Raw genomic sequence first — 14,437 nt, 5'->3', positions numbered from 1 at the left:
GTTAAAAAATGCTCTCGATTCAATTTAATGTACATAAATAGCTCTTTATTTACAGTTCAAAAAACCCTCCATTCATACAAAAATAATACTGTACCTCTGTACAAATACATTCCTACGAATGGATGTGAAGTGATTGTACAATTTGTGGAGAGGATACAAGAGTAAGATCTGATAGATAAAAGCCGCTTCAAGTCTGATATTTGTTAGCAGAGTAGGAGACCTTTTCCCCCAAAGTTTTGATTCCCACAGCAAAGATGCATTTTTAATTAATTAGACTCACTGAATCAAGTCACCTTATGCTCCACATTTTTATGATACTTGTGAACAGTCTTTTTATGCCAGTGATCTCCCTTTTAAATAGGGAGGAAAGTACAAATATTCACTCCAGCTGTGCTGAAGAGTAAGCCGCCTCAGTTGAAGTTGAATTTGAAGTTAAAGGGCCCGGAGCCAAACGGATTGAAACCCTGAAAGCCGTGGAAGTGATGATGATGGTGCCCCTGCTGGCTCTCTGGATCCATGGGGTCTTCTCCGTGGTCAAACTTGGTTCTCATCTCTAGGAAAACGTGAAGATTCTTGTCACACACTTGAATTAGAAATCAGTGTCTCTTTTTCTAAAACCATTAGTGTTAGAGCTGTAGAGAACAATCTAAAGGGTAATGGTAAATGGTACAGCAACTCTTGAAGTGATTTAGGCTTGCATTAACAACTTTCCACACACCCACACACACACACACACTACCTGGATCAGTGAGAACCTCCTTAGCCTGAGCGATGTCTATGAACTTCTTCTCTGCCTTCTTCTTTTCCTCCGGATCCTGGAAGTTGTCCGGGTGCCACTGTTGTGCCAGTTTCCTGTAGGCTCTGATAATCTCCTTTTTCTGGGCAGTTCTGTGACCACGGCGACAGCATTATCAGCACATTTGTCAAAGATAAGAACAGCTTTTCTTTTCTCATTTTGACCTAAGCCAGACCTAAAAATACTCATCCAAGTGTCAGAGTTAGTTTTCTAGCCCCAGTGTAATACAAATGCCTCCGTGGCTGTAAATTTGTATTCCATCTCAGATTATCAGTAGACCTTTTAAACTCAAAAATGTTCAAAAGGCATCAATGATGAAATATTCAAGAGCAGTGATGTTTTGGCGTGATAAAAAAGCAACCTAAAAGCAAACCAGCGGTCTTTCATAAGAAAACTACTTTTTAAGTTTAAATTCTCCACCAACTGATTGGCAATAATGTGTTACATTTTCTTGCTGAACTTGATCTGCAAAAATTCCCAAATCCATTGACCGATTCCCACCTCTTCACTCCAAGGATCTTATAATAATCCCTCTTCTGAGACTGTTTGAGTAGCCGCTGTGCTCTTTCCAGACCTTCTTTGATGTGACGGTCCCCCTCGCTGTGTTTTGCAGCAGTCTCGTAATCTTTAACAGCTGAAGAGGACAAAAAAAAGGAGTACAATGAAATTAGTATTATTTATTCACTGAAAACTAATAATGTGATGTAAACAATACCTTAACTGAAAAAACACATCTTTGATGTAACTGCTCTAACACCAATCTACAGTATATCCAGCTTCCTGCTCCTCCCCTGCCCTTATGTAAGAGTTCATTCATTCAAATACAAGAAACTTTGTGGCTAAATATGGGTTAATATGCAGATGATTTTGGATTATTTGGATTCTGGGGGCTTCCCATGATGCAGTGAGTTTTTCTTCACTCACTATATGGTGTTTATACACCACTCTCCATTTAATCGTCCATGTCTTTTATCCTGTCTTCTTCTCATCACCCCCAGCCAGTCGTGGCAGACAGCGTTCCCTCCCTGAGCCCGATTTTGGGGGTTTCTTAATATAAGAAAATTTTGTACATTACTTTACATTACTTTTTTTTTTTTCTTCTTCCTGCTGTCGCCAAGTGGGTGCTCATAGGGTGTTGTTTGATTGCTGGGGTTTTCTCTTTATTATTGTCGGGTTTTACCTTACAATGTAAAGTGCATTGAGCTGACTGTTGTTGTACTTTACCACTATATAGCTAAAACTGAAACTGCTTCGAATCTATGATGTCTCCTGCTCAAGCTGTCGATGCTATATTGTCACAAATTTCTGTAAAAATCAGTATCGACCTCTACAAATGAGAATAGACTTCTCAGAGAAAAAGCATTACTCTCTGAACGGTGAAGAGCGGCATCACCTGCGCCGATTTAAACACACCTTACTTGCTGGAGAATTGATTCCTTTAGTACAGACACATTTTTAAATAAATAAAAATACCTACACAAGGTATGGCAATTAAAATTTCAGAAACTATCCAGCTGTCAGAGCAATGGTTGCCGTGTATCTGAAACCAAAGAACCATGGTAGTGGCAATTAAATTAAAATAGCTTAAATTCACAGCAGACGCTTAAAGAAACGTAACAAATGATTGTTATCAGTAGTGAAGCACGGGATCCACAAATATCCACTTTGTGATATTACGTCACTAGTGTCCTTGAATAAACTTTCATATTAAGGCTGTTTGTGTGCACACGTTTGGTTGCTTTGAGGCTTGTTTACCCTCTGTGGTGAATTAACACCCGTAAAAATCCCACACAAGGTCTGGCTTCACTACCTGCTGATGTGTTTATGCCATGGTGATTACAACACACACAGACTTAGTCCAGCCAGCATCACCTGCTGGGGTGATGCTGGGATCTTTGAGAAGAATATTATTACTGTCAGGCTGACCTGCCTGGACTGATGGCAGCAGTTACTGTGGGTTTAATTGGATGGATACATGGGTGTGTTTTATTGTAAGAGTTGAAATAAAGGCTTAGTAGATGCAAGCCTTCAATAATAATATCAATATGGGTGTTGCCGGTTATACAGTCTAATTTAAGCACAGAGGTTTAATTTATCTTTATTTTTTTTGTAGCTAACATTTTCTTTATGCATATGTTGACCTTTGTTTCTGACATCTGAGTTTAAAGCTGAGATACAACTAATATTTAATACTGCAGAGTAGAAACACAATTTACCCAGCGATTTTGCAAATGCATCGTTCTCCATCACTAAAAATCTACTAAAGCGAGAGTTGCAACATTTTGCTCTCCAACAGCAAAGTGCTCCTGATGTTTCTTCAACTGTCTGTGCCAATTTGGTATTTTTATCACTTGCCACAATGAACACAGAAGCACACAGGAGCTCAGACACAGGGCTCTAGCTGTGAGCAGTTTCACCCACCTGCTGTTCAAACCTTCTGTTTGTAAAGGTAAGCCAATCAGATTTAGAAAAAAAAAAATTACCTTAAATGGAGAGGAGCTAAAATATCCAATCTCATAGAATTTAAACAGAGGGGCTGCACCACAGCCCAGTACATGAATCATTTGATCTTCAAATGCTGCAGAGACCAAGAAATTTGCATTGTCTCAACTAATCGTGTACTCATAAAGCCAATATGTTTCAAAATTATATCATCTGCTTCAAGTATTGCTTTAAGTCCCCTAATGATTGTCCAAACATTCAAAATGTGTCTGTACATTTGTGCTGCTGAATATAGTCACTGGTTACACTGTTTGTCATTATTTAATATACCTTCAAGCTAACACTACCCAGCTCGAGTCCTACAGCACCAAAGGTTTGGCTATTACAATATCCGTCTGTATAAAAACATGTTGAGATGGGTGTGATGGTTTTCATTACATTTTAAATTTAATTGACAGATACACATAGTGTAGGCAGGAATTTTGATAAAAATATGCACTGGTCTGTTGCACAGCAGTAGCTGAACATCAGGTGACAGGTAAAATGATTAGTGGGAGATTATTCCTGCAGATTTCACCATCTGCCATCATTTCTGCAATTTGACAAGAGATGGGGAGACCGTTGTTTCAGCCTAATCCCACCTTCTGTCAGTAAAGCGTTAAGGATAGTAAGAGCTGAGTGTGTGTGTGTGTGTGTGTGTGTGCACTTGTGCACTTTCTGCCACTGCCATTGAAGCTTCATGTTTGAAAAACAAGTAATTCTGCACACTTGCTCTGCCAGCAGTGCTGGGCAGGTCTACATCTCGCAGGTTATATTTACCTCCAACACTCGGCTCCACATTTAATTCTAATCATGCTGTATGTAATAAAGTGCTCTCAGGGTTGGTGACGTTTGTCTTCTCTGGCTTGAGATCTGTTAGCTGTATGCTTCAACCAAATTCAAAATGAAGATTCTTATATTTAGCCACACATGTAACCTGCACTGTGCTTATCTAAATTCAAAAATAGAAGGCATTTGGTAATTAACAGACAGATTGTATCGAATGAGGCAGAAGGTAATTAGATGTTAGAATCTCTCTTCTGTCTGAAAAACAATATTTTTGGTTTACATGCATAAATTAATTTGCAGGATGTACTCTACATACGTTTCTATGTACAGTTATGAGATCTGAAGGAAGCTGCTTAAAAGAGGTTTCACTGACGCCTAACTTTGTTTCACTCTGCATACTGTGTTGTGTTACAAGGACCCCTTGTGTTGGGCTCCTAGCATGACAACAGTTACAGGTAGTGCACAAGAGTTTGGGTAATTACAGTCAAGTGCAAAAAGCACACCTGTGCTGCTTTCAGACAAACTCACAGGTTAAACAGCAGTCAGGAGCTGATAATCAAATGCACGCGATTAACTGATCCGCAACAAATGTGAACGCCTCCATAAAAGAAGGAGTGTTGGCAGTAATAATAATAATGGATTGCATTTATATAGTGCTTTTCGGGGCCCTCAAAGCGCTGTGCAATTCCACTATTCATTCACTCTCACACACTGGTGGAGGCAGCTACAGTTGTAGCCACAGCTGCCCTGGGGCAGACTGACAGAAGCGAGGCTGCCATATCGCGCCATCGGCCCCTCTGGCCATCACCAGTAGGCGGTAGGTGAAGTGTCTTGCCCACGGACACAACGACCGAGACTGTCCGAGCTGGGGCTCGAACCGGCAACCTTCCGATTACAAGACAAACTGCCAACTCTTTGAGCCACGATCACCCAGGTCTCCCGGTCTGGAGCATTCTGGTGTGTGCGCCAACACAATGCCAAGGAGGGAAGAAATCATCAGTGATCTTAGACAAGCAACCGTTGTTGCCCATCAATCTGAGGAGGGTAATGGTAAGTGCACCATTCTGCAGTGAGAAAGATTATTCACAAGCGGAAAACATTCGAGACAGCTGCCAATCTTCCTACGAGTGAACATCCCAGCCAATTCACCTCAAGGTCAGACTGTGCAACACTCAAAAATACTGCAAAACACCCCAAGAGCGCCATCTCAGACTATGCAGGCCTCAGTTAGCATGTTAAATGTTAAAGTTCACAACTAGAAAAGAACCAAACCACTATAGAAATATGGCCCATTCAAAGTCCAGACCTCACCCACTTTAAAATTTGCAGTCATAAAGGCGTTAATTTAACTTACCATTTATTATTGAGGTTGCATTTTGCACAAGTTCATCTGAAATACATTAATGTGCTTTTCAAACATTTTTCCTGCTCAGTTCTTAAATTTAAAGTGAGAAAAAATTTCTAAGGTATAAAACAAATAACTTCAGACTCAGCAGCAAACATGTAGTTCAGTTGGTCATTATAAGCTTCATTATGAGGCAGAGCTGCTATGCTGAAGGGCATTTGAGTTTCAGGTTGCACCCAATAAAGTCAGTAAGACTAATCGTTGTGTTCTCATCACAAAAACTTCAATTGAATTTCAGCATCTACAGCGCTGCAGGCTCCAAGATTGGAAGTGTAACAGCTTTTGTGAAGCTGATCTGTAATTACCACTTTGCAGATGTAAAGTTGCAGTTTGCACACATGTCTGTCGAGACTCAGTGAAGCTGACTTCTGTCCAGTTTACAGTTCACCATGTTATTCTTGTAGATTAACGTGACAGTCTTATGATAGTCTGTGTGAGGCATTGCCAAAAAAGGCATTTTGTGAAGTCATAGTATCCCTGACCTTTAACCTCTAGATTCTGATGACTTAATCTTTGAGTGATTGTTTTTGCCAAATGTAAAGAAATTCCATCCAAACATTGCTGAGTGCGCTCAAAAGCAGGACAGACATAAAACAAACACCCAAACTGAACTGAAGACAAACAGGCCATCTGCACACAAGCTTCAAAATAATGCCACGCTCCATTTTGAGTGGGAAACCTTTAGCTGGAATGCCTCCTAAAGTTGGATTTCCCATTAGGAAAGTTGGATCAGCAACACAGACCCTGACTTTGCAATGCAAGACTGTGGCGGTGGGGTTTGTTTTGCTGGATCAGCTGTAGGAAGAAGTGTTTAGGGAGCAGTGCCAGCTGGGAGAGAGTGGTACACCTGCATGCATCTGCTAATTAACCTCTCTCCCTGTATAGGAGGAGTGGGGTCAGAGGAGAGTGTGCGCCGTGGAGCACAGCAAGCGGCTGCACAGTGGCCGAGTACGAGAGGCAGACGGCGCTCTGAAGTAGGGCAACTCAGCAAAGCAAGCATTTCCCCCCCCCCTGTACTAATTACAATAACGAACTGTGTGTATGTGAGCAATTCAAGTTTCTCCTCTCTCTGCTTACTGAGGAGAACCCACAAGGCAACTAGTGCTACAAAGACATCAGCAGCACTAAACGGCTACTTGTAATCTACGCTGCTGCTGTTGTGCATTTATGACTCTCTAAACAATCCATAGAGAGAGCTAATAACACTGCAGCGTTTTTAAGCACCAATAAACAAGCATTGTGTTCAACTTTTCAGGTATCCGACAAAACACTTCTTTTTCCGATGACCTCCGATTTCTGAGATAAAGAGAATGTGGCTCAAGTGTGCGAGTAACCGTGCACAAGCATTACCAAGGTGCTTGCTGAGTGGTGAGACCTCCTTATGCTATCCGGTTAGCAGGAACTGAACTTTCAAAACAAGAGCAAGGGAACTGGCCACTAATAAATCAATTTCTTTTTGTATCAGACTTTGGAAAATGAAAGTCTAAAACTATAGCCAACTATTGTGACGTCAATGCATGGGAAACGTTACATATGAATATAAATGGTAAATATTAATCTAGAATTTCTTCATTTGGTGAAGTGCAAGTGAGTAACAATTATAATCTATGACTTTATAAAGTGCATATATATTTGTACCATTTTGTTTTTATTCACTGATGCAGGGATTCTATTCAGCTGATGTGTTCCTGTTTGCTTATTGTTCCCAAGTCAGTCCAGCCAGCAGACAAAATGTTACCCACCCTCGATCTTGAAGGACCTTGATGCAGCTACATATGTCGGGCTTACCTTCCTCATACTGTTCATCTTGGAGATAGGCCTCAGCTCTGTCCTTCAGCACATTAACATTCGCAGGATTGGACTTTAGGACTTCACTACAGACTGAGATTGCTCTGCTAGCCTGCTGGGCCTGGTCATAACAAAGAAAAAACGAAGCTTGGATAGATCCTTTAATAGAAGCACAGCGGCCTAACACATCCTTTTGCAGCAGTAAAGGGGCTTACCTGTGTTAGCGCATGGCAGATTCGCTCCTTGGCAAGAAGCAAGAAATGTTGCACATTGGGCTCGGTGGTTATCACCGCCTCGTACTTGCTCACTGCGTCTTCATACCTAAAGGAAGCGGGAGGCGATTATGTGACGCTGGCAAAACAGGGGATTGCAACATGGATCACTGCACCCACAAACACCACACCATCGTTAATTTCTCTTTTAAGTCTTGTAAATATGAAACCTTATATATGTCAAACATGATGTGACATCCATTCACGTTAAGATGGGATTTGCACGCCTCTTTGTAAAACCAGAGAAGTGGGGGAGCCTGAGGATAAGAGAGCCGTCATTGTACAGCTGATGCAATCCCCGGTATTCAGATGGGATATTATTTTATATTTACAGAGATGAAGACTTTCCTGACACATTTCTATCTTTGTGAGGACACTCACTGATATGCTGTTAGCCGTACCACTTTACTCTTACCACTTAAACCAGCACTCTAAAGGTGGACCAAAACGACATTATTCCTGAGGATTCAATTTAAACTCGTGCTCATAAAAATGTTTTCATGAACATACAAACACACCTTTGTTCTTGGATGTATTCCTCAGCAGCTTGGATCTGTTTGTTGAGCTTCTTCACTTGCTTGTAATGGCTGTAACACTGCTTGTGATCAGGATCCAACTTCAAGCACTCACGCACCTCACTGGAGATCATAGGACAGAGGAAAGGTGAGGCTGAAAAGGCTAACTTTCAATGGTGACGACATGAACAGAATGACAATAACACACCAGATTTACAGTAAATAAACCCTAATGTACAAATGCATGATCATTAGTAACCAGTGTTGGGCAAGTTACTTTAAATTAGTAACTTAGTTACTTCTATCAAAAGTAACTCAGTTACTTCAAGTTACTCGTTACTTTCAAAGTAACTAGTTACTAGGGAAAGTAACTTTGGTTTTACTCAGAATTCTCTTTTTAATGTGTTGCTTTACAGCTGTGGCTCCAGCAAACATCAGCTGATACTAGAAATTAATTTTAAATAAATTCTAACAACAGCGGATCAAGCTTAAACGTGCTGCTGTTGTTTAGCGCGACATCCGGCGGTTTCCTCTTTCTGGCGTGAAGTGGGCGATAAACAAACAAGAGAGAAAAGCCAATCAGCTGAGGGAGGGGGGAGAATGAGAGAAGAGGCAGCTGTGCAGCAAAGACACAGAATAAATCCAGCTTTGTGTCTTTTTCATTGTAGCATAAGTCCGGGACAAACTGTGTTCCTTTTCACCTCAATACGAAACGCGTAATATTTTCTCTGAATACGAGACGATTCCGTTTTTTTTAGGGGACGGTTGGCAACTCTAATAATTAACCTTATGAACAAAATAAAGTTCAACTTCAGTAACATCATAGCACCCACCCAGCTGTATAGAAACTCCGTCATGCTAGCTAGTACGCAGTACGGAAAAGTCAGCATAACGAAAATAAACTCCACCTAAACTTGGTTTATATCTGACCCAGATAGACTGCAGGTCATAACTTCTTACCTGAAGTTCAGTTCACCTGACACTCGGACTGGCGGCCACTTCGGGTCTCTCCTTTTGCCTCCCCTTTCCCTCATCCACCTGCTGTCCTCCACCACTTGCTAATGTTACTGAATCTGCGGAAGCTCCGTGATAGCCACCACACGAAGTAACCAATGACGACCCTATCTAAATCCCAGTAACGACTAACGTGTTCCTGGCTTTCGCATAATAACTAGTTACTGTGCTCGTTACCACACAAAAATAACGTAGTAACTGTAACGCGTTACTTAATAGCGCATTAGTCCCTACACTGTTAGTAACTTACTTATGTCATTTATGGCTACAGTCTTTCTAATGATGATAATAATAATAGCAATGAGAAGGCCAGTCACTGAAACAGCAGTCCACATCATCATCATCATACACGCATTTGTAATGTTGAGGGTGGAAATGCATTCGTCATGACATTCATCAGAATAGAAAGATGCCATTTTATAAAATATAAAAGTATCTACACAAAAATTTCCAATATTAATTTCAGTTGTGTTTTGAAATCCATGAAGGCTATGCCTTTGTGAAGCCATACGCTGCTCTCTGTACCACTATGTTTGGTTCATTTCTTGTTTTGCAATTTTACCACTGAATGCAAACTTCTGCAGACAGTCGACTTAAACATTAGAGCCTTCACTGTGCGCCCACTCACAGCACCTTAAATAAGCACAAGTTCTGGGGGTTTTTTTTTGGGCCACATGAACCGTTGCAGTACTACTCAGCTATTTTGGCCTCTTGACTCCATTTCCTCCTCAAAACTTACATTCAAGCTAAAGTGTTGCCTTTTCTGACACAGAGGAGGAAATCTAGCACACTTCACTCATGCATATTACTGAAAGTGGTGAAAATTAGACTTCCAGAGAGTGGGCAAAAGTGCATGGCTGTACAAAAAGACAACCCTTTTAAGATAATAGCAAAATTTAAAATCCTGTTTACCTTTTTTTTTTTTTTTTTTTTTATTCTTATGAGGCACAGTCTATGAATGAGCTACCCACTATACTGCACTCTGATGAAGTGTAAATCCAATATATTTTTTAAGAAAAAATAACTAAGATTAAATCATTATCAGAAATGTTCCTGCTATTTTTTTTTAATTTAGAATAAAAGCTTTGTGATTAGTAGAGTATCAACCATAGTGACATGCTGCCTTATTGTGGCATTGCCACAGTGTAAACAGCAGCAGGGAGCTTCTTGAAAGCAAACAGTCTGCGAGTCCTTACCTGAGGGACATCTCATGGTCTCCAAGATTATAGTAGATGGTGCTCAGCTTGTAGAAAGCCTGGGTATTGTCATTCTTTAACTTGGATGCAGCTTTAAGGTCGCTGATAGCTTTCCCCATCTCTCCCATCTGAATGAAACACTCTGCTCGCATCTCACGAGAGGTCACATCCCAAATGCACGTCTGCAACAGTCGGACAATAACGCTTACAGACTTCAGGTGATACGCAAATGCTCTGTACTCTCTGTATCGATGATAATGCAGAAAATCCTATGCTTGTGGGAAAATCAGTCAATACTGGCAAGGAATGTCTCTCACCTCGATGACGGTGTCAAGCTGTGCAGCAGCTGTCACATAATCCTTGTCGTCGAAGCTCCGGCGTGACTGAGCCACCAGGCGCTGAATTTCATCTGATTTTGTCAGCTGGCTCTGGGCCTCCTTCTCTTCTTTGTCGCTGGGGTTGGACTTCAGCTAGAAGATTTCAAGGCATTACGCTAAGTACTAATGTAGCTAAAGAAAATGTGATTCCATCTCTCATAGATGTATTCCAATTTGAGATTTCTGTGCCATCTTCTGCCTCCCGAAAATATTACTTATCACTGCAGTGCTTGCCAGTCCCTGCACAGATAACGTTATAATGAATCTCGTTGCAGAGGTCATCATACTCACAAGAGCCATCTCAGCTAATGGTACAACTCTTACAAATAGACCTATCTACTCTTTAAATGGTTCCTGCTAGCTCAGCTAAGGGAAGAGCATAAATGTGACGCATTACACCAGGCCAATGTTGTGGACTGCTGAAGCAGCAGAACAGCCTGCACCTCTGGCCCGTTCCCTCAACAGTATACCAGCAAAACGAAGTCCACAAAAAATAAAAAAATAGACTGCAGAAGCTCAGATGTAATCTTTCCCCCTGGAGGCAAAAGAACTCTTTGCACTCTTGATGGAGGATGAATCTCAGCTTAAAATTAAATACTTTTCCATACTTTAGGCAATTCCAGAAATAGACTATTAAAAGTATTCCAAGGCTGTGATCATTCAGTGTAGCATACATAAGAACATAAGAATGATTATGGGACTAATCATTAAGCTTCAACTTGAAGTTCAGAGCTTGCTGGTGGTGGTTTCAGGGAAGTGTGGACAGGTGACCAAAAACGAGCCTATGACCTGCATACTTTAAGGTCAAAGTGACACCATGTGAACTGTTCATCCAAGTCCCTGGAACTTAGGGCTGTGCGATATGACCAAAATCTCTTATCCGAAGACATTTCTCATCCCGATAATGATATATAATCGCAAAATAGTGCATTTTCTGTAAATTCTGTGAATCTCAGGCAACTCGACTTGTGTGAAGTGTTTATAGCTGGGTGTCGTGTACCTGCAGTCGAGTGTTGTGACTTTGACTTGTCTTTATTACATGGCACACTGCAGGGAAAAGCCTGTTCTAACCTTTAAGTGTAAGGTTTGTTTTGAGCACCTGGGGGCTCTTTTTTGCTTCTCGTAAACTCTTTCTATACTCCGGTAGAAAAGGTTTGTTGTGTCTGTGTTGGGGACCAGTTCTGTGCTCCGTGTCAGACTTTTCATAACCAAACCATATCCATGTATAAAACGAGTGTAATGTGAAAAAGATGGATGTTTTAATATCATCCATCTGATCCTATTATTCTTCATATTGTACAGCCCGATTGGAACCTAAGACTTATTCACAGACATGGCAAGGCCATTTACTGTATGATTTTAGGTGGCAGTATGTGATTCTAATTGGACATGCATTTACAAATTCAAGCCTCTAAAATGGTGCGAGAATGCTCAAATGAGCGTTCCCCATTATTTACATCTAGTAAGTAAACTCAAATATACATGACCCCCCTTTCCTGTTCTTTTAAGGCTTTCAACTTCCCTGGTGTTTCACTGCGAAGAACCATGTGTTTTGTAAAGTGCATTTACCCTGTCATTATCCAAAAATCTCACACTGTTGTTCCTCACTGTAGTGTTATAAGTGTTATACAATACTATAATACTACTACTACAATACTAGCTCATGTTCTATGTTCTGTAAAGGAAAATTAAGTTTCATTCAGTGGCATTTATCTCTTCAAACACACCCTTCACAGTGCTTTTTAATCTGTTATCTTGAAATCCAGCACAAGGAGGACACTGTATAGACAACCATGAATACACGTCTTTGTACTTATATTTATCATTCTGAAGAAAAAAAAAAAAAAAAAAAAAAGACTACTGCAACGTTACTACGGCCATAGATCAACACTGACACCTCCTGGTGAACTGTTGTTTCTCTCACAAGTGTCTGCCCCAGCATAGTTTTGCTTTAAAAGGGGGTATTGCTTTACTTACCACCTTCTTGAAGTCACTCTCCGCTTCATCCAGCTTTCCCTGCTTCAGAAGAAGATTTCCTCTCTGAAGCCGTGCCTGTTGAGTGAGACACATCAAGAATTTGTTTCGCATGTAAAATAAAGAGTTATCAACACAGCTTCCAGAACCGACTGATTTCCCAGCACGCCTGGGCCCGCAGCCGAAATAAAAAGATAATGTTGCCAGATGTTTGCATGCTTTATCTAATTATTTGCATAGATTTATCACAGAGTTCTGCCTTAAAGGTTAGTCTGCAGTATGACACGAAGTATTGCTTTGAAATTCTATTTTCTGTCAAATGTACATTTTAAATTTACATCTGTTAAAAAACATTTCTGAAGAAATACACATTAGACAAACAGTAAAGACAACAACTTACAGATGTGAAGTCCGGTTTGAGTTCAATGACTCTGCTTAAATCAGGCAATGCTGATTTTGACTTCCCCATTGCTAAAAACACTGTAGCTCTTCTGTAGTATGCCATGTAGTTTTGGGGATCTATATCTGTAAAATGCCAATGAAACTGTCACTTTAGAAGAAACCTTTTGGGAAAATCCAAGGCATTTTTTTGGTGTCGTTAGCATGTCTCTGACACTCACCCACAGCTGCATGGAAATGAGAGAGGGCATCAGCTAGCTGGCCAGCAGCAAGAAGTTTCTTCCCCATCTCCATGTGATTGTCCACACTCCCATCCTTGCCACATTTCCCTCCTTAAAAAACAAATAGAACAAATCATAGTGCAACAAAACAACACTGAGCATATTTTTACTCATTCAAGTAATGCAATAATCAGATTTTATTTAAATATTCCTGTATATGACCCGCCCAAAAATGTAAATCACATCAATAACAAGAGCAACGGCAACAGCTTTCCCCACAGTAATTGGTAAAGACTTTCACAAGTACCTGGGTTTCTTACAAGCTTGAAGACGTTCACGAGCAAGCATAATCAAAGAAGCAGTTTTATCTATCATCTTTTATTCTTTAGGCTCAAACCAGCTAGCTTTAAGTAATAAAATTGACCCAGTGACTAGCTAGCTTAACGTCAGCTAATAATATTAGCGATTTCACAAGCTAATGCTGTCAGTGACATTACCCATGTAATAAAGTTGTCTGAACTTTAACCCGAGTTCAAGTTAGTGGTAGCATTCACCAGCTATAAATGTAAAGTACACCTAGCAAACGTCTTACCTTGAAACCTAATATCAATCAAAACAAGAACATATGGGAAGTACGTCAGTATTTTGTGAGCCACATGGTCGATGGAAACCATGGTTAAAGTTCTCTCTCTCTGGACACGTCCCGCAGACTTCAGCTGTCACTGTTTCAACCAGTTCTCCCCTTATTTCGCTACAATCCCATGTGTTGGCGGATGGCTACATTTCTTCTCTTTTTCCCAGCCACTGTAGACCAGCATACGCAACCGACCGGTCGTGGGTGATCGTGATTGGCTGAATTATATGGAAAACCCCGCCCACATCTGTTGGTTCAACAGAGAGCAGCCACGGCAGCACAAGCACAACAGGGTCAGTGTGCGCGCGTGTGTGCGTGCGCGCTTGCGTTGGTCGGTGGTTCTTATGGACGTACACTAGTCACCTTATTTTTGAGGTAAAAAGTATATCAACTAGAATGTAAACCGTAATTTTGACATTAAGATTTTATCTTTTTAAAAAATCTGTATTTACTTGTATCTCTTATTTGTAGCAGTTAATTATGTGGATTTTCCTCCTTTTTTTTAACGTTTCCCAAACATATAAGTGTCAAATCTTTACGGTAAAAGCGAAAGACCCTGGCTTCTAAAGACAATTT

At 40.6% G+C, this 14,437-nt stretch overlaps 1 protein-coding gene across 1 annotated transcript; it reads right to left on the bottom strand.

The window, feature by feature from the left end:
* Window positions 1-46: 46 nt before the first annotated feature.
* dnajc3a (DnaJ (Hsp40) homolog, subfamily C, member 3a) lies at window positions 47-14,032 on the bottom strand. Its single transcript, XM_085373896.1, has 12 exons — window positions 13,820-14,032; window positions 13,228-13,338; window positions 13,008-13,132; window positions 12,611-12,685; window positions 10,574-10,726; window positions 10,257-10,438; window positions 8,050-8,169; window positions 7,475-7,580; window positions 7,260-7,380; window positions 1,298-1,430; window positions 740-888; window positions 47-553 (listed from the first exon to the last, which is right to left on the bottom strand). Exons 1-12 carry the CDS (start codon window positions 13,899-13,901, stop codon window positions 411-413), a joined length of 1,500 nt encoding a protein of 499 aa, XP_085230022.1. The 5' UTR covers window positions 13,902-14,032; the 3' UTR covers window positions 47-410.
* Window positions 14,033-14,437: the final 405 nt, after the last annotated feature.

Source organism: Diplotaxodon limnothrissa, linkage group LG16, assembly GCF_057381915.1.
Source record: "Diplotaxodon limnothrissa isolate DT_005_m linkage group LG16, D_limnothrissa_male_GT1.1, whole genome shotgun sequence".
Classification (NCBI taxonomy): Eukaryota; Metazoa; Chordata; class Actinopteri; order Cichliformes; family Cichlidae; genus Diplotaxodon; species Diplotaxodon limnothrissa.
This window is presented reverse-complemented; position numbering and strand designations above follow the sequence as displayed.